Raw genomic sequence first — 20,342 nt, 5'->3', positions numbered from 1 at the left:
CCATCGCAAACCTTTCCTTCACATCGTATTTCCGCATGGATGCTCAGCGTAAGAGGGGTCGTATCTTCCAGGTGGAGAGCTGGTTCACTCACACGTGCCCTTTGGAGCACTACAGCCCCTGGGACAGTGCCTGTACCCCAGGGCAGCACCCGCACCCCCAGCCGGCTGGCACCCAAGCAGAGAAGCCCCAGTGGAAGGCGTAAGCGTCCCCACCTGGTAGGGAGGCTTCCAAGCAAGCTGAATCTAACACAGCTCGACCCCCCTGCCCTGGGGGCACGTACACCCAGTGACCTTCCTGAGGCACCACCGCTGACTCACCGTGGCTCTGGCAGCGTTGGCTCAGCTGTAGGCAAGGAGATGCCATGGTGACACCGGCTGACCGTGACTCCCTAACACGGGAGCCTTGCAGGACCTCCAGCAGAGCAGAGGCTTTGTTTGGGGAGAGCCATCGCCTCCCTGCCCTACCCCAACCACCCCTCACCACGTCCTGCAGAAGCAGGTGAAGCCGTGCCACCATCCAGCACACCAAGGAATCAAGCGACGAGCAGCAGGCGGCCACACCACCACCCAGAGCAGCAAACCCAGGGCAGAAACAGCACCCAGCCCATCCTCAGCCCCCTCTGAGCCCCCTGCTCCAGGTACAGCCCCACAGCCAGCCCCACTCGCAGGGCACAAACCCCACTCCTTGTGCCGAGCCCCCCGGCAGAAACCCAGCCTTCAGGGATCGCTGCCTCGTCCCAGGGAGAGAAGGGAAGAGGCATTTGCCTCTGCTGTCCCACTTGCTCGGGGAGCAACTGACAGAGGGTCAAAGCTTCAGCTTCAGAGCAAAGAAGATGACGAGAGGATAAGGGAAGGAACTGGAGGGGAGCTGTATAAATAGCAGCATTGTCCTGACTTCATTTCGCAGGGCATCAGATGTCAACTGCAATCTTTCACTGCGGAGGGGAAGCCTCTAATTGATTCCCATCTGACAGTTTCTTATCCAGCGATTATCAGCCGTCCAAACAAGGCGAGTAAATATGCTTTGCCCTACCGTTAAGGCTGGCAATGAATCATTGACTTGCAACAAAAACAGCGTCAACAGCAGCACTTCTCCAGGGCCAGAAGATCTCCTGCTGCTCCCCAGCCTCCCTGCTCGGCCAGCCCCGGTCCCGGCAGGCGTGGGGACCCCCCGCAGCCCCTGCCCAGCTGCAGTCCAGCACCACCACGAGCCTAAGATCAGGGTTGGAATCAAGAATTGGGAAACTGCCTCCCCCCTGCAAAAGCAGAGGTTTTCCCCTGCGCCTTGCCCCATCCCGTTGCTGCTCCGCACGCTACTAAGAGCAGCCACCACCAGTGCAGCTGCTTGGGAGTCGGTGCCAGTCCCTGCCTGCCAAAACCTTCAGCAGCCTTTCTGGGGCTGGGACAAAGCAGAAATTCATGAAAAGGTTTGAGGCCTTTTTTCTTGGGAAAGGGCTCTCTCACCTCAAGATGGTTTTGTGGTGTGACCTTTAGAGGAAGAGCAGTGAAACCCGCCACCTGCTAGCTCAGGCTCGCAGCCCACGTGGGAAGCTCCTTGGAGCCCACTTTATTGCCAGCTCCATTTTCGCATAGAAGTAAACAAAAATATTTCTGGGTTGTTGAAGGTTCTCCCATCCCAGGAAAGTTTCTCCCATCCCAGCCACTTGGCTCTAGCACACTACATCAGGCACAGTCACTTTTTTCATTGCTGTTCACAAACCTGCTGACAACACACTGCAAACAGCAATAAAACCCCAAACTGTTCAAAACCCAGCAGTCCCAAGGTGACTACAAAGCCAACCCTTCGCCTTCTGTCCCTCAGGCCCCCTGAAGAGCCTTCTTGCAGCCACTGAATGCCACCAGTAGGGAACCAAGCACACGGGACCGCGCGCTGCACCGCCAGCAGCTGTGGGCACCTCTCCATGCGCACCCCGCTGGCACCGCGCCGACCCACGCACCCAGAGCCAGCCCGAGAAGCTCCTGGTTCTGCTGATGCTTTGCAGCATCCTCTAGCACAAAGCTCCTGATTTCTGCTGCTCTGACCAAGAGCACAAGCGTTGCTCAAAGAGCCATCGTCCACCCCGACACAGGATCGGTGCAGCCGATGAAGCCGAACGCTTCTGCCCCAGCCTGCGCGGCGGCCTCACCAGAGGGCTTTACTTAAACGCTCCGTGATCCCAGTGTAAGCTATGGCTTTGCTTCTTGACATTTGCAAAACCCCAAAGCACTCAGCTTGAAAGAAATCCAAAGCAAAAAAGAAAAGGAGGAGATGGATGTTTTTCTAAGATGATTGTTGAGAGCTCCTGAGACCTTGCAGTTTTACAGAGGTCCTTCATTTGAAGCACATATTGCTTCCCAAACACGTGGCTTAAACCCAGGCTAGAACAAAACAACAATCTCGTACCAATTCCATCACAGTGATCAGCACCTCCAGCGAGCAGGGGGAGGGAGAACAACACGAGGGTGGGTATATGAACACGTACAGGTACCTGCTATAAGGATCAAAGGTCCAAGCTTACCATACGCCTGTAGAGGGACATCCCTGAAAACCAAGGAAGCACAAATATAAACTTCTACCTGAAAATGAACCGTATAGTAGAAAATTTCATAACTACCATAGCGTTGACATTTGAAATTTTCCTAAAGAGGCTGATATCACAGGTTCATAGCACGACCCCAGAGTGCAGGAGCCCCAGGACACTCACCAGGTACAACTACCCAGAGGACAACAGACCCTTGGAGATGTGCACAGCCAACCTATTTCCTTCCCAAACCTGCTTGCAGGCTCTGACATTGCCCTGCCCAGGGCACCCCCATCACACAGCCCATGCGCACAGCGTGCCCAGCTCCCAGGCGCTCCGATATCTATCACCACACACACTCCCACCACACATCCTGCCCCAAGGGGTGTTGTCCAGGAGGACAAAAGTCCCTCCAGCAGCTCCAAAACCACCCGGCCCAGCTCTAGCAGATTTGTGGGACTCCACATGTGGCTGGGATATCAGTCCCTGAGCAAGGGGCTCAGCACCCATCACACAGCCAGCACCAGACACCAGCACGATGCGGGGCACGGGAGGCAAAGCCCTACAGCTCCCTTGCTGGGAAAGGCTTGCCTCCTCCCTCTGCCAAGCACTTCGAGATCTGTACCTGGAAAGCAGAGCAAAAAAAGGGCCGCACGTGACACAAGAAGGAAGCCTGAAGTTTCTCAGAGCTCTTCTCTCAGGGAACGACAAATATTTGCAGTGTTTTATCCAATATTCTTCCATATTTGCCCAACAGATGAATAGGTCACGTACTCCGCAGATTTAACGATTTCATAAGGTTTTAGCCTTTTCTCTGCACCAGTGACCACTGTCCCCGCAGCCTGGCAGAGGACTGAGCCGGGGCTGGCCCCTGCTCCTGCCCACCCAAGTGAGCGCTGGCACCATCAGGGGACATTGCCCCATGAAGTTCAACAAGGGCAAGTGCAGGGTCCTGCACCTAGGGAGGAATAACCCCAAGCACCAGAACAGGCTGGGGGCTGACCTGCTGGAGAGCAGCTCTGCACAGAGGGACCTGGCAGTCCTGACCAGGAGGGAGGTAGCAATCTGCCCTCGTGGCCAAAAAGGCCAACGGGATCCTGGGGGGCATTAGGAGAGCGCTGTCAGCAGGTCCAGGGAGGTGATCCTCCCCCTCTGCTCAGCCCTGGTGAGGACAGGCTGAGGGAGCTGGGCCTGTTTAGCCTGGAAAATAAAAGACTGAGGGGAGACCTCATCAGTGTGTATAAATATCTGAGGGCAGGGTGTCGAGAGGATGGAGCCGGTCTCTTCTCAGTTGTCCCCAGTGAAAGAGGCAAGGGGCACGAACTGAAGCACAGGAGGTTCTGGCTGAATGTGAGGGGGCACTTCTGTACTGGGAGGGTGACAGAGCACGGGGACAGGCTGCCCGGAGAGGGTGCACAGTCTCCTTCTCTGGAGATACTCAAAACCCGCCTGGATGCCGTCCTGTGCAAGGTGCTCTAGGGGATCCTGCTCAGACTGGGTGATCCTCAGAGGTCCTTTCCCACCTCAGCCATCCTGGGATTCCTCGTGCTGAGCAGTGCCACAAGTGGTCACGCCTCTCCCGATGAGCTGGTACGGCAGCACCCAGAGCTGGGACTTTGTCTCCATGCGGGCAGGCAATCCATCAGCAGCAACAAACCTGCTCTTTTCAAACACGCTCGTTTTCTGCTCTGTTTCTTCAAGGAGCACTCCTGACTGCAGAGCTCTGCCCGCATCCCTACAGCTTGTTTCCAATCATGCGCTAAAAGGGCAAGTAACGCAGAAACAAATCTGCACGAAAGGTCAGGGAGCTTCCCCGCCCCACCGAGCAGAAGGAAAACCTTGCTTTCCCCTGCTCCCCTGGACCACCTCTGCTCTCCTGGACATGCAGAAGCCCCCCCATTGCTGCTCAAGAGCATCACAGCCAGCACCATGAGGGACGAGATGCCAAATGCACTGCCAGGGCAGCCCCTTCAGCAGCTAGAGCAAGCAAAACAGCACGGGGCTCATCTTTGGAGCTGGGAGTGTGAGGGCAGGCTCAGACATTTTGGGAGGATTTCCTCCCTGAGCAGGGGATGCTGCAGTCGGCACCCAGAACAGCGACCGGCACAGCCCCACAACAGGGCTCGAGCTGGGAAGGGAAAAGCCTGACCCCGCTGCATGGGCTGGATGGCGCCCGGGACCGAGCCCTGGCCAGTTCCTGCACCACGAGATAAGGAGCTGGGAGCAGCACGAGCACCGCTTCCCACCCAACGCAGGCCAAGCAGGGGGGTGCCAGCAGCAGCACCAGGCAGGTCAGCTTGGATCCGCACCCCAAAATGACCGGGGGTCCCCGCGGCTTGGGAGCACCCAGGGGAAGGAGGCTGGGAGGAGAGAGCAGATTCTCAGAAGATTTGGCTTCATGCACAGCCAGCTCCTGAGGTCAATGCTCTTGCAGGGGCTGGGAAACTTCAGCGAGGATGTCTGTTATTTTAATTGCAAAACGTTGCTTTTTTTTTTTTTCTAATTGCAAATTTTTGATGACTCAAGCAGCTGCTCCAACACCGCCCCCTGCAGAAGGGCAAATCAGCGGGCTACACCCCAAATCCCCATCCCGATGGAAACCCTGGCTCCCCCAACTTCATCCCTGAGCAGCAGGGACTTGCTGCGAGCAGCATCACCGGGGCCCTGCTGGATTTTCCCCGAGGAGCCGCAGCGCTCCCTGCCAGGGCGAGCCGAGCTGGAGCACGAGCTGCTGCCTCCCACCTGGGCACTGCGACAGGGAACACTGTCCCGAGAAGACAACGCTACTTTTGAAACAAAACTAAAAGGCAAAGCCAAATTACTACCGCCAAAAACAAGCAGACACAGAATGGTTTTTCCCCCAAACTCACACCGGGGTGGTGTAACATACTCCTTTCCCCCAAGACCCCAGACAGCAGAGGCGGCCCCACAGCAAGGGCCCGCATGATGGTACCAGAAAAGCTTCAGCACGGCCGCAGTTCAGGCTGTATTTAGGGTGCTTTTATCACAGGGCGCATTTCTGTCCAATACATTTTGCTACAAAAAGAGCTGGGAAGGTGTACAGCAAGCTGCAGAACGAGAAGTTAAAAAAAGACAAGATCAAAGGTCTGTCATTGAAAATTAATTAACTCAAACCTGAACCATTAACATAAATTAAAAATTCAAACCACACACACAGCTACATTCATCTCCAAGTAATTTTCAAGAACCTCCAGTGCTGCAAGATAAGTTAATCTCACATTCCATTAATTTGCAGCATGCACGGAGGTTAACCTCCACTTAATTAGAAGGGATTTTAATTTTGCTGGGATAGAGCAAGCACACTTTGTAAGAAATCCTCTTGCCGTTACACCTTCCCGAGGGGTAGCAGCAGCTCTCGGTGCTGTGCCTCCCCTCCCCGTACGCACACGGTGCCCCCATGGCCCCGCGCAGGACGCGGCTGTGAGCAGAGCCAGCTTCACAGGGGAGCGTGGCCACGGGAGAAGCAGCGGTGATAGAAACAGGAGAGCGTCCGATTCACTTCTGCAGCATCCCTGCTGAGGGGGAGAGGCACACCGACACCAAACGAGAGCTGGAGCCCAGCAGAAGGGCTCCTGAGGGCTCGTGGACCAGATGCACGCCATGCCCCAGCTCCCCTGCAAAGCAACGCGGGCAGAAATTTCTGTGTTTGCACCTACACGGTGTAACAGCGAGAGGAGACGCCAGGGAAAGGACCAAGCTCGGGGGAAACCTCACCGCTCACCACCTCCTGCCCCAGGAGGCTTCACACCAAGCCTGCTGGCACTCCCGTGGCTCCGAGCGCAGCCAGGTCCAGCCGCAGCACGATGCCCGGCTCTCCGTCCTCGTCCTCCCCACCGGGAGCTTGCAGGACAAGCACACAGGGCTGCCTGTGCCTGTTAAATCCCCGTTGTGTGAGCTTCACAGCTGAGCCCTCTGCTGCTGAACCAGCCCTGCCAGGAGTGCAGGATCCCAGCCGCAGCCTGGGAAGGTTCCCAGTGCCTCCCCATGCTGCCAGCTTTGCCCCCAGGTGAGCCCGAGCCCTCCCCACATCCTGCCCGCAGCTCTGCCTCTCCCCCAGAGCCTGGCCCCGTTTCCAACACACTTCCACACACGCTTTTGTTTTAACCTATGCATGGGGAGGCCTCCAGCCCAATTAACCCAAATTGATGCAAACCATAATTCGAAGCGAATTCAAGGCATCCGCCCTGGAATCTTTGTTCATTTGCCTAAACCAGTCCGCAAACCCAAATCCCCATCGTGACTGGGGCTCCCTCCACGAGCAGGCCTTGCTGTGGGGTTGGGGCGGGCTCCCCATCCATCACCCTGGACCAATGCCACATCCCACAGCCCTCGGCCCCCCCAGACAGCTAAGCAAGCACCCCCAAGTGCTGTGGGGTCACCAAAACTGCCTCCCCTGGGGACTAACATCAGCCCCACTGTGTCTTCCCAAAATCATACCCAAGCTGCTGGCCCACAGGGCTCACGTTCTGCTCACACCCAGGGAAGGGGCAGGAGCAGCTCCGTGGGCACAGAGACCCCTCTGCAGCGTTAAGCAGTGACCGGCCCACGTACAGAAGTGCTCAGCAGGCCGCCAGCCTGAGGGCAGCGACAGGAACCCGTGCACACAAACCCAAGGCGTGCGTTTGCCTTCTCGCTGCCTTGGCCCTGACCTTCTCGCCCCGTCCCCACCAGCGCTGCCAGCAACACCTCCCGCCACCAGCCAGCCAAGCAAACCAGTGACTTCATCGCCGCTTCCTTCACCTAACTCGTCCCCGGAGACCCCGCTGCTGCTTTCCAGCAGGCGCAGCATCCTCCGAGCACAGCTGCGCGGCCCCCGCTTCCTTCCTGCCCACAGGCCTCCGGCTCCTGTCCACCGCTGCTTTAACCTCGGCCGTGCCTGCACGCCCGGGGACAAGCAAAAGCAGAAAGCAGCCTGCACCTTCCCGGGCCTGCACTGCACTTGGGGGTGATGCTGGTTTGGAGGAAAACGCTGCTCCAGGAGGTAAATAAGCAGCTCGCCAGGAAGAGCGGCTGACCCAAGGCAACGTCAGATATTTAGACCTTTTGCTTCAGGAGTGGGCAAGAGCAATGCTGGGGTAAGATATGTACCCTGGCACTCTGCAGGGATGCTACGTAGCGTTAGAAGAAAGGTCAGCATTTCCTTAGTGTAATGAGCTTCGCTTTCATCCTGCCTTCCAAAAATTCTCCTTTCTCAGGACCTAAAACCCGCCCCTTCTCAAGGAGGCCGCGCACACACCTCTCCCAGGTGCAGGAGCAGCTTTTTGGTGCACTTGTGTTTGTGTGCACAGATGGAGAGGCTTCAGAGGCTTAACCTCAAACGCGGGGCCCCAGGACAAGCAGCCCCTTTGACAAACCCCTCCCAGGGTAAGGGCCCTGTGTGTGCCGGCAAGCAGAGGCACAGCTCGCCGTGCCCGAGGACACCCAGTGTCAGTGGCACATCCCCGAGGCTTCCCATGACCCTGGCCCTGGCTCAGCAGAGATAATTAAAGCAAACACACTCGGAATAGAGTCAGCCCTTAGCTTTCGGGCTCATCTGGTAGCTTTTACCAGGACTGCTTCCCCAGCCCAGAGCTAATCCATCACCGAAAGCACCACCGCTGACTGAGGGGCTTTGGCTTCGTGCATGAATTTCAAAACACATCTGCCCCCTTGCACAGTCCAACGCTGTGGGCCAAAATTGTTCTTCAGACTGAGCTTCCAGCCTCAAAACCCTCCGCAGGTTTTAGCCAGGCTGCCCTGCCAGCGAGAAGAGTTTAATCTCAGGACAACACACGCCCTGCTCTGCTGCTCACCAAGCGATGCCGCTGCTTTCAGAGCCACACACAGGGTGAGGGGTGGCTGCAGGCACCCACTGAGAGCCAGGGCCAGGAGCACCTGGGGCTGTGAGCACCGCTCGGTGGGGAGAGGGGGGCTCTCAGCATGCACTTCAGCTGCTTTGAGGGGAAGGGGATGGTTTAAACTGACCCCATCCGAGATGCTGACCCCATGTAAGATGGCCTGCAGACCACAGCATCACGTGTTTGTTGCCTTTTTTTTGTTGTTGTTATTTTTTTTAGGTTTTATAAGCTTTAACAGCTCTATTTTCCCCTTAATTGGCGCAACTGTTTTTAACCCTGCTCCTGGAGCCACATTGCCATGGTTACCCGCACAAGCCTCAGCAAGCGAGGGGTATTTTTAGAATTGCCAAAATGCACATCTCCAGCGGAGCTTCGCCGTGCAGAGCCCTCCTTGTTCCGCGGCACAGGAACAGGAGGCGTGCAATAGGATGAAAATGTGGGAAATTCAAACCCAGCCACAGGAGAAGCCGATGGAGCAGCTGGAGCACAGCGTCCCAGGATGCTGGGAGGGGATAGGGATTCTCCCCAACGCCCCCAGCCAGCTCCCAGGCACGCCTGGGGACTCACCGGAGAAGGTAGGGGTGAGAGAAGTCAGCATGAGCTGTCCCATGGGCACAGGACAGCTGGAAACACCCACACCGGAGCTTTTACTTGGCAAATTTAACGTCACTGAGCCATGTGCTCGGGGGCAGGTGATGCTTCGCTGCTTGGGGCCGCTCAGACAGGCAAACCCTGTACAGAGACAGCAACCCGAGAGCTGCTTCAGTCCCACAAGACACCAGGAGACACCACTCCAGGGCAGCGACAGTGCCCAGCATCAGTTTGTACAATATCAGGGAGAAGCGCATCTGAACCGAGCCAGAAGAAAATACCTCAAAGGAAATCAGGAAGAACAGCAAGAATTAGCAATATTCCAGCTAAAATCAGCATGTGGGTTAAGGGTAGACAGAACTGGTGGCTCCAGCAGGAACTCCTTTTGCAGAAAACTTCTCACTGAGAAAAGCGCAACTTCTGCTCAGAAGCTTCTCTTATTTTTCTCTCTAGCTCAGTTCACAGGTACAAGTCTACCAAAAGAGACCGAGGGCATGGAAGGACCTAGTCCCAGAAGAGCTGCTGCCAACCACCACAGCTTTTCTCTTGCTGTGCAGCAGCTGGACACGTGCTGCATGGCACAGTACACAATTGTCTCCATCACCCATGAGGAGAAGCAGGGCCCGGTGTCAGTCCTCTCTCCCGAGTCAAGCCACCGCTATGCAGGGACAGCAGCTCTCAGCACCCCCTCCCCACGAGCTGCATTCAGCCCTCTCCATCCACCTGAGCCCCCACAGGCGGATGTTTCAAAGAGCACACCACTCACACTGGAAAAAGGAAAAGAAACCAGAGGTGCAACCCCCCGGGAGGACATTTTCTGTTTCAGAGAGCAGATGTGTTTGATAGCACCCGGGGGCTTAGCGATGTACATAGGTTAAAGGAAGGAAAAGTTCAGAGCCCTCACGTGCTGTTTGCAGTCCTGCTTGGTATAAAAGAAGATGTTTGCAGCACAGTCCCAAGAGGTTCCTGCTGAGCACCCCAAGGACGGCTGTGTACAGAGGAGCAAGGCTCCAGGCACAGTCACTCCTGGCCGCAGCCGGGATCTGACAGCATCGCTCCGGGTGCATCGTGCATCTGGAAGGATGCCTTCCCAAATCATCTGCACAATTCGTTTCGGAGCCAGAGAAGTCTGCCAGCAGCTATACTCATGCTGCCCCGTCTCTTTCATAAGGACACAAGTAATTATTGAGCACTCTAGCTACTAAAACTGATTAGAGCAAAACAAACTAATTTGGTTACAAAGCAATGAGCTGACCTCGTTAACGAGGTGAGTAACTCACTGACAGTGTTTTGCTCTTACCCAGCAATGCCTTTCATTAGCTCTCAAGCTGCTCTGTAAAGGAGCCTGGTATGTTCCTATGAACCCATTTCACACGGGAGGAAACCCATGCCAGCTTCCACATACCCAGAACGCTGCTTCCTGGGAATCAGTGGGCATCTCCTGCCATACCACCAGAGGGAAAACACCACCCGGCCTGCCAGAACCACCAGCCCGAGGTGCTGCCGTGCAGAGCAGCCTCCCTGTGCCTCTCCACGGCAGGCACTGGCCAAGAGGCTGCACCCAGACGTGCACAGCCAGCTTCCTCCTGCCTCATCACAAAGCCAGCCTCATCTGCTCTTCTGGAAGGAGGAGAACACCTTTGGACAGCCAGACTTGCAGTAAAGCCCCACAGTGGTTAGGGACTTTTAGTACCCTGTGACATTGCACACCGTGCTTATTAACCCCATGAAACACCCTGCAGAGCCAGCTCTCATCCCTCTCCTCTGCTTGGAGACATCAGTCACAAAATGAAGCTACCAGCTGCCCTTGAATCAGTCCCCTCCTGCACGAGGGAACTGCACACCAGCAAAACTTTGCAGCCAGCATGATTTAGCCCACCTGATGTCACCAAATCTGCTCTTCGTCATCTGCTCTTGGGATGGGGACTCGTGCCACTCCCACAGTACAGTCACAGCACAGGCTTCAAGGCCAAGCTGAGATCTTCCTTCTGCTTGTGACAGTCAGGACAAAAAGACCTCAAGATATTGCTGCCACAACCCCCTCACCTTCCATCCTTACCCTCAAAAACTTCCACTACTTGCTGATCATTAGTGACCAGGGTGTTACCAGGGTGTGACCTGGGAAAAAGGGTTTTTCTCCATCTCACAGAGAAGGGAAAGCCTGCAGTAAGATGCAACTCGTCCGTTTGGGGTCCACAGCATGCAGCCATGGCTGGAGCTCAGTCACCCCAGGCACCTGCAGGCACGTGGCTTTGCAGGGCAACACCCAGCAGGGCAGACCAAGCACCTGCATCTGCTGGCAAGTCACAGGGGTTTCAGTGTGCTTTGCAATCCCCAACCAAGACAGATATGTGATTTAATAAGCAGTATGCATTACACTCAGCTTGTGACCCAAAAAAAGCATTTAAGTAAGACTTTAACCAATTTCCCCCCTGTACCCTGTTAGAAAGGGATTCTTTTGCTGCAAAAATGAGAGAAAAGAGAGTCTAAGAAGTTTGAGCACAGCCAGAGGACAACTGCACTCTCCCCATTTCAATCACACACCAACATACAGCAAAGAGAGCAGAGCTCACAAGAGGAAGCAGCAGAACAAATACCTCAGAGGGACTTCTGGAGTCTCTTACCCATATTTGCACACTGAAACACCTACAAAGCACTACATGTGGGACAGACAGCTGAGCTGCCCTGCCTGGCTCTTACCATCCACAGGCTTCACCGCAGCCACACCACGAGGCTGAGCTGTCCTTTGCCACGGCCGAGGCAGAGGTGATGATGTCCCCAGATGAGTTCTGTAAATAAAAATAGAGAGAGCATTACGTTTTGTACCACATTCAACTACGTCCCATACCAGCCCCAAACCAGGTAACCCACACGGCAGCAACTCGCAGGCACACCCAGGGCGTTAATCTGGGCGCTCCACAGATTAGCTGCCAGGGGAACGAGTCCCCAGGAGGAAAATGAGGTTGCTGCCTTTCATTTTGGGAGAGGGCTTAGGAACACAAGCCACAGAATGCTCAGAACAGGGGCAGCACAGACTCTTACACCCCCAAAAAGCTAAAGAAATGGTAAGGGAAGAGGTGACAGCTCAGTGACAGTCAGAGCTGCGTACAGAGCACAGCAGCCAGCACCATTCGGCACAGCAGGACCAGAGCCCCAGCGGCCAAGCACCATGGCTAGCAGGAATGGTGTCAGAGGAGCCCCAGGAGGATGCAGGAAACGTTTCAGGCCATGCCCAAACTTCACCCAGCCTCAGGAGCAAGCAGTCCTCAGCCTTCATCATTTTAGCATTTCATTTCTCACTGAAATCCTTCTCCAAGACCAGAAGCCCCCGCACTTTGTGGCTCTCCATGAGCACACCCCAGCGGTGCTGAGCTCTCCCGATTCCCCTTTCCACCCCTGCAGACTCGCAGACAGAAGTTCTGAAACGAAGGAACACAGCCCGGGACCCAAGCCCTGCTTCACGCTAACCGAGCTCTGCCAGACATCCGACAGATCACGTCGGTCATCCTTCCCCAGAGCCAGCACTCGCTGTTTCTCAGCACGAGAAATTTCATTTCCTACACGTAGCTCAAGCACGAAAAGCTTTCAAAAGGTCAAAAAAATGAAGCCATCAGCTTATCGCAAAAAGTAACTTCCTATTCAAGCTCCTGAAAGCCTGGGCTCTCCAGCACAAATGCTCCACCTAGAGCACGCCGTGCCAGGGCCTCTCGCCCAGGGCTGCCAGCACCCGGAAAGCTGGGCTTGAGCAGCCTCCGGGGAGGCAGCAGAGGGGCAAGCAGCCAGCAGCCCCACCTAGCCCTATTCTCCCACCCCACCCAGCAGCAGAAGCAGAGCAGAGACCACATCAGCTGGGTCCGCCCGAGCTACAGCATCCAGCCCTGCCTGGAGCGTTTCAGTGCTGCCCAAATGGCACTGCTGTCCCAGCGAGGCTCTGTCCCCAGCATTTCCACGTATCTTTTGGCATTCCCAAAAAACAAGACGTGCCCCAGCTCTCTGGGGATCGCCACTCAGCCCAAGTGCTCTCATTCTCACCCACTGACATGACTGCAGTTTGGAGATGAGGACATAAAAAAGCAGGAGGCTCCAGCAGGAAGGCTGGAATTAGATGATTGTTGAGGTCCCTTCCAACCCAAACCATTCCCTAATTCTATGATTTGCTTAGCCAACAGGCAGGGAGATGTAGGAAAGTGGCACCCCAAGGCAACAGGAGTATCCTGGGCTGCCACTTGTCCCTTCCTGCTCTAGGGATTGCAGGCTCCATCAGAAGGCTGCCTCAGCACCACGCACCTGCCCTTGCAGATGTCCTTTACCATCTCACCTTGAACCAGGGAGAAGCTGGACACAAATCAAAATAGAAAGGCAAGCGCAGCCAGGAGAAGGTGCAGGCTGTATGGAGGAGAAACCCCCCCAAGCTTAACACAGCCCTGGCCGCCACAGCGTGTCCAGCTCAGCCTGGGGCAGGCAGAGCAGCCGCCACAAATTTCTCCTTTTGGAAGGAAATACGAGCCCCAGGAGCAGCAGACACCACCTTGCGCTGCGGCAGATGGGGAGCAGCCAGACACCAGGACCAGCACACCGGAGGGCATCCACCCCCTCGTCCCCTGCTGCCGGGGAGGGTACAGCTCTCAGATCTCAAGCAGCAGTCCCTGGGGTCACATTTTTAAGCACCAGCTTCAGACATGCATCCAGAGCCATGGCACAGGGCTCCGTGTCCACCGCCAGGCTGCCAGCCCCAGCTCGGTCCCGCACTGCTCCCCGTGATTCCCAGCGCTAACGATGCTGCCAAGCAGAGGGCCATAAATGAGAATCAGGGTGGCTGAGCGCTGTGTAAATGGCAGTGGTGCGCCCTCTCCGAAAATTAAATCCTTTAAGCTAACAAGAAGAGCGTTTGCTCTCGAGCTGGAGGGAAAGGGCTGGTAATTAAAAGCCCCGTAGTCATAATGACTGCCATACCGGGTAACATCTCGCCCTTTTCTGACTATTAATTTAATTAGCCTGATTTAATTATCCTGCAGGAACACGATACATGGCCGCACGAGTTTCTACCCAGATGAACACCAGAAGCACAACTTCTCAAGCAGCACCTGAGAAATGCCTCGCCCCGCATGCTGCCTGGGGCAGGAGGTGCCTCCTGCCAAGAGTTGTTCTCCAGGAACAGATGCTGAGATCCTCACCAAGCCTGGGGCTTTTCTGGGGCATGGCCCAGCCTCCCCAAAAAACATTTGCTGCCCTACACTGCCAGCTACCTCTCTGTGCGCTGGAGAAGCCCTCCCGAGAGGGCACAGCTCCACGGCGCAAACATGACCCCAGATCTGGGAAGCGTTCGGATGATTTTTGTTAGCATCAAAGCAGATCTGGATTTTTACTTAGTGGAAGGGGAGAGGGAAGGATGTAAGCTAAGTCATGCGACTATTATGGGAAATATGTTCTCATAATTTTAAATGAGACAAGCAACTCTATAAAAAAAAAGTCAACCAAGGCTACCTTTGCTGCGGTGGGGTGAAAGCTGCGACAAAGGTCAACTTTCCACCCTGTCCCCAGCAGTCCGAACAGGAAGTTCCCACCTAACAGTGCTGCCCCTTTTGGGGCAGAAGAGAAGCTACTGAGCAGGTCCCAAACTCCTCAAAATGCAGAAAGACTTCGGGAACCACACAGGAGCCCTCAGTGCTGCAGTAAAATTAACTCGGGCAACCAAAGCAAAACAGCCGCACCCGGGAGGATGATACCACCGGGGAAGCCCAGGTTTAAGATGTACAAAGCATCTCCCCTTGGGTTTAATTATTTCTAGAGTTACTGCTTGATAGGCAGAATATTTACAATAAAGAAGGAAAGCAAACAGCTCCCTCCCTCCCTGTTTTACTGCTGTAATTATCTGCTGAGAGCAAGAAAAAGTAGCCGTGGGGGAAAGAGAGCGAGGATAAGCGAGCTGCTCCTGAGCATCCCCCCCAACATCTCCTCCTGCCCTTGGGAGGGGAAGGCACAGGGAAGGAAAGGGGGCTCCCGACGGCCCCTCCTTGGCACAGCCTTCAGCAGGGTGAACGCTCAGTGGTGGCCCCAGCCAGGCTGCTCACCCCATCCCATCCCATCCCGGGGACTCCTGGCCTAAAGGAACCAGCAGCCAGAAACCCACTCCTGGGTCCTCCTTCTCTTCTTTCTTTAAAGGGCACAGAGCTTCTCGTTTATATTCCAGACGTGTTTTACAGGGTGCATCTGGACACTCCATAGTCTCACTTGGCTGGCTGAGCTTCCATGTCACCAACATGGGAACCTTCCCTATTCCCCCACTCCCACATGAACCCAAGGAAACCCAATTTTCAACAAGGAAAAGAAAAAAAGAGGAAAGTAACCTCTGAGGGGACAGGGCAGAGCCAGGGCTCCCTCCCGGGTCAGTCACCGGGCTTCGCGTTTTCTGCAGAAATCTGGAAATAGCAGAAAAAAAGCCCCAGTGCTGGAATCAACCTGCCAGCCGAGGAAACCCTGGAGCACACAAACGCACCGAAAGGCCCGCAGGACCTGCTGAATGCACCATTGAGGAGAACAAATCCCCTCCGAAGCCAACTTAGCCGGAGACACAATGCAATCTTTCTGGAGAGCAAAGCCCCGCTCGGAACCAAGCGGCGCAACGGGGCTGAGCCCTTCCACGCGGGAGGACTGCCACCGAGCAGCAAAACAGCATTGCAAGAGCATGAAGTAATCCCACCCCTGCAGTCCCTGTTTTGCTATCCAATTAGCTACTCCAAGTGTAAAAGGGGAGGAAAAAAAAAAAAAGGAAAAGGGAAAAAAAAAAAAAGCAGAAAGCGTGCTGCAAAGCCAGGAGATGTTTTGCAACGCGCGGACTGCTGGAGCACGGCCCCTGCGCTCCCAAAGCCACGGGAGTGGTGGAGGAAAGGGGGGGGACAGAAAGGGGGCAGCAGAAGTGGGGGGGAAAGGGGATGGCAGAAAGGGGGGGGGTGCAGCAGAAAGGAGGAGGGGGGAAGGGAGAGGGGAGGCAGAAAGGGGGGCGCGCAGCGGAATGGGGAGCGCGCAGCAGAAAGTGGGGCGCAGGAGGGGGAAGGCAGAAAAGGGGGCGCAGCAGAAAAAAGGGGGGGCAGCAGAAAAACAGGGGGGCAGCGCCCAGCACCCACCGCACCGCTCACTCGCTCCGCTGTCCCTCGGGTCCCTCCCGCACCCCGGGGCCCGGCTGCGGCCGCGGCTCGGGGGGCGCGGGGGAGGGAGCGGGCGGCGGGGGCGGCGCGGGGCGGGGGCGGCCCCGGGAGCCTCCCCCCCCTCCCGGCCCGCCCGCTGCCGGCCCCCCGGTGCCCGGAGCCCGGCCGAAAGCGGCCGCGTCCCGGCTGGGTTGAGAGGCTCCGAGCGCAGGGGAAGCAGCGGCAGCAGCCCCGGGAGCGCCCCGGCCGGAGCCTCCCGTTCCCGGCCCCTGGGTGACACCGGGAGCCCCCCGGGGGGGCTGCGAGGAACGGCCCCGGGGCGGGTGGGTGCTCCCCGTGCCTTCTGCCAAAAAATTTGGCAACCGCAGGAGCGAGGTGTCACGGCACCGAAGGAGCTGGGGAGGAATCCGGACACCCGGAGAGGAACCCGAGCATCGGGTGGGTGCTGAGCACGGTGCTGTGAGCGCTGTGCCTCTTCCCCCTGCTTGTCCCCTGCCAGCTGGCAGCCGGTTGAAGCAGCTGAAGCTGATAACAGGTCCCAGCTGCAGCCCGCAGCCCCCCAGCCCCCTGTCCCCTCCGCCAGCTGCTGGCAATCCCCGGGGACCCGCTGCACCTGCAGCCTGCCGAGCTCCAGGAGCTGCTGTGGCCACCCGGGTCTGCAGGAGGTGTTTTGGGCACGTCCGCCTGCACAGCCACAGCATTTCGCCTGAGTGAAAAATTTAAAAGCTCTAAAGCATGTGTACGAGCCAGCCTGAGAGGGTTCTGCTGCTGCTTTCCATGGGCATTGCCTGGTGATGGGGAGGGTGAGACCTCTGTGGTTTCCCAGGAGCACCCAGGTAAAGATGCTCACCTGCAGCCCAAGGAGCATCCTGAAAGCCCCGCGTTGGCACTGACCTTCAGGCCGTACCCTCTCCAAAACAGCCTCACCCTCACGCTTCACATCTGGCAAACCACGAGCACTAAGTGAACCATGCAATTCAGCAGGGGAAAACACACTCTAGGACTAAGGAGGAGAGATTCGACAGCGAAAATGTTTTCTGGGAAACACAAATACATTTTTCTTTGTATGATTAAACAGGAAAAAAAAAAAGAAAAAAAAAAAAAGAAAAAACAGGCCCACGTCTGGCAGAGGAGCTGTGGTATGGGCTGAGCTCCCAGCCGAAACGCCTGAGGCATCCTCTGAATAAGGAAGGAAAAATGTTTTCCCCTCTCAACTGAGGGCACCCTTGATGGAAAGCATCCGAGCCAGGGGAGGGCTGGTGCTGAGCCGTGGCTCTGCTTGAGGCTGGGGGTTCACAGTCCTGGCGTGTAAGGGGAGGACGGGGCTCTGAGGTGCTGGCTGCATCTCACAGCGCCTCCAGGGCACGCTGCTGCCTGCACGGACAGGAGCAAGCTCCAGGCACCGACCCCCCTGGCGCTGACTCTGGCAGCAATGTTTGCTCCTCATGCCCACAGACGTGGCCGTGTTGTCCCTGTGGGGCTTTCCACAAAGAGAGCAGCAAGCTCAGGGATCAGTCCCCACACATTTATCCACAATCCAGCTCCACACAGCTGCTGGAGCTGAGGAAAGCTGTGTTGCACCAGGGACACAGAATCATTGAATGGCTGGGGTTGGAAGGGACCCTAAAGATCACCTAACTCCAACCCCCTGCCAGGGGATGCCACCCACTACATCAGGTTGGCCAAGGCCCCATCCAGCCTGGCCTCGAACACCTCCAGGGATGGGGCACCCACAGCTGCTCTGGGCAGCCTGTTCAGTGCCTCACTATGCTTACAGTGGAGAACTTCCTCTTAATGTTTAGTCTAAATCTGTTCTCTTTTAATTTAAGAGCATTCCCCCTTGTCCTATCATTATCTACCCAATTAAAGAGTCCTCCTCCATCCTTTTTATAAGCCCCCTTCACGTACTGAAAGGCTGCAGTGAGGTCTCCCTGGAGCCTTTTCTCCAGGCTGCACAGCCCCAGCTCCCTCAGCCTGTCCCGTAGGAGAGGTGCTCCAGCCCCCTGATCAATCTTTCAGCCCTTTTTAAAAATGGGAGCGATGTTTCTTTTTCCAGTCACCGGGGACTTCTCCTGACTTCCAGGACTTTCAGATCTGATGGAGAGAGGCCTGGTGACTCCATCAGCCGGTTCCCTCAGGGCCCTGGGATGCTGTCAGGCCCCACATCCAGACAGCATTTCTCTGCCCTTCCCAGGGCACGCGGCCCTGCTTCCACTGTCTGTGCATTTCCAGTTTACCAGCAGATCTTTGTTCAACCATGCTGGTTTCCTACCTTCCCTGTTTGATTTATTACATATGGAATAGAGAGTTTTGCACTCCAAGGAAAATATCCTTAAAGAGCTGCCAGCTCCGATCACATCCTCTGTCCCTACAGAGCGCGTCCCATGGGATCTCATCCGCTAACTCTCCGAACAGCTGGAAGCCGACTCCTCTGGAGTTCAGGGTCCTGACTTTGCTCTTGGCCAGGCCAGATCACAAACTCAACCAGTGCGTGGTCACCCGGTCACCCTGGTTGTTTGCTAATGCATCACAAAATAAAAAGGGGCTGGCGTGGTCAGGGCGCAGGCAGGCTGCTGGGCTGCACGTGGTGCTTTGGGGCCAGACACGTCCCGTGTCACTGCTGTCACTGCAGGGAGGAGGCCCCGAGGGGAACAGCAGCAGGGCACTGCCTGGTGCCCTGGGAGCAGGAGGTCCCGGAGTGCCAGGAGACAGAGAGCTCTCAGGACAGGTAGGAGGAGCAGCACATGCCAGTGCTTTTTGGTTTAGTTCATTTCTAGCAGTGACGACTCCGTTGCTGATGGCTTCTGCAACAAGAACCACCCCAGGCACCACTGTTCATCATCCGGGGTGTGCTGAGCACCCCTCTCCCCCACCTCGTTCTTCCTATTTTAGATAGCTTCTCCACACAGCTGGACAAAACGGCTCCTGACCTCTGTTCAGGCAGCTCCGACTCAGCTGCGAAGCAGTGAGCTACCAGAAAAATGAGCTGCAATTAATGCTGAAAGCCTCTCGCTTTCCAGTCCTCTGTAAAGAGCTCAGACAGAACGATCACTCACAACAGCCTCATCACGCACAACACAGCCTTCCAGAGCATGTTGCTTTTTCAGGGTCAAGACGCCAGCAATGCTTTAAATCCCCAGACAACATGTGGCCGAGGACAGCAAAGCTAACTCAGACACTGGCACTGTGCGCCCGTGAAGCCAAATCCTGCCCGCAGGTTAACCCTGCTGAGCCCACGGACAGGGAGCAGCTCCCCGTGCACGGCTGCAGGCTCGGAGGGGCCAGGTCACCTCCAGAGCAGGTCCTGGTGCCACCAGGGGCTGGAGATGAGACATTGACAGAAAGTGTCGGTTTGATAGAGCCCTTCCCTTCTGGGCAGTATCTTCTGATCAGACTGCACCTTCATTACAAGGCCTCGTTCATTTAAACTGTCAGCATGTGGTTCGAGACCTAGCTACAGAAACCTTGTCTTACCCCTCCTCTCGCTGCCAAGGCTTCCAGCGTGGTCTGTAACGAAGGTGACACCTAACGAGCTGACACAAGACGCAGTGATGGATGGCACTTGCCTCGTGAAGGGCTGATCAAAGAGCCGTGCTTTCTGGTTGGGTAGTGTAATTAACAGCAATTTCTACAAAAATCAGTTTCAGGTTGATGAAAAATGCCAGGTCTGACAGCCCGTGAGCGTTAAGCCATCCTGTGATCTGCAGCACAGGCACGGCAACAACCCAGCACGCTGCCCCCCTTCCCCAGCACAGATACCTCCTTCATCTCCAGCGCCAGTCCCTGCCAGCAGCCCCGACCCGTGGGCTCACGGGGCGATGGGACCAGCCCCCAGGGAGCTGCTCGGCTGCTGTGGGCCCTCCTTTGGGGCTGTCAGCCTTGGCCCCACTCCCAGAGCTGTTCGTCAGTGCCTGGTGGAGTTGGAGGGGACTCGCATCAAGGCAGAGTCTTCTCCAAGAAAGGGGGCAGCTCCGGCAATGGGTTGTGATGTTTCTGCCTTAGATGCTGGTTCCAAAAGCGGAGAGTCAGAAAAAAAAGCTGTCAGGAGCTGCAGGAGGTGCTGGGAAAAGTGTGAGAGATGCTGTTCTCACAGCTGAGCAAGCTGGAGTTATCCTAGGACGAGCAAGGAAGTAACACAGGCCTGTGAACATCTCAGCAGGGAACAGGGTCGCTGCTGATGCTTGGTGGTGAGCCTTCAGAAGGCACGTGCTAATCTCATTTCTCAC

At 56.1% G+C, this 20,342-nt stretch overlaps 1 protein-coding gene across 9 annotated transcripts in view; it reads right to left on the bottom strand.

The window, feature by feature from the left end:
- Nucleotides 1-20,342, bottom strand: part of LOC101801820 (ankyrin repeat and fibronectin type-III domain-containing protein 1) — a 190,783-nt gene that overhangs the window by 162,844 nt on the left and 7,597 nt on the right. For 3 of the 9 annotated variants that reach the window (XM_072024041.1, XM_072024043.1, XM_072024040.1), the window contains exon 2: nucleotides 11,672-11,760. In XM_072024041.1, the coding sequence (XP_071880142.1) occupies nucleotides 11,672-11,760 (89 nt within the window). Of the gene's footprint in view, nucleotides 1-11,671; nucleotides 11,761-12,214; nucleotides 12,361-15,318; nucleotides 15,332-16,095; nucleotides 16,351-16,543; nucleotides 16,711-20,342 lie in introns of those variants that run through there. The other 6 variants (XM_072024048.1, XM_072024045.1, XM_072024047.1 and 3 more) reach the window with 6 other exon arrangements.

Source organism: Anas platyrhynchos, chromosome 15, assembly GCF_047663525.1.
Source record: "Anas platyrhynchos isolate ZD024472 breed Pekin duck chromosome 15, IASCAAS_PekinDuck_T2T, whole genome shotgun sequence".
In the NCBI taxonomy this organism is placed as follows: domain Eukaryota; kingdom Metazoa; phylum Chordata; class Aves; order Anseriformes; family Anatidae; genus Anas; species Anas platyrhynchos.
The sequence above is the reverse complement of the archived record's forward strand: the minus strand, read 5'-3'. Positions and strand labels throughout refer to the sequence as shown.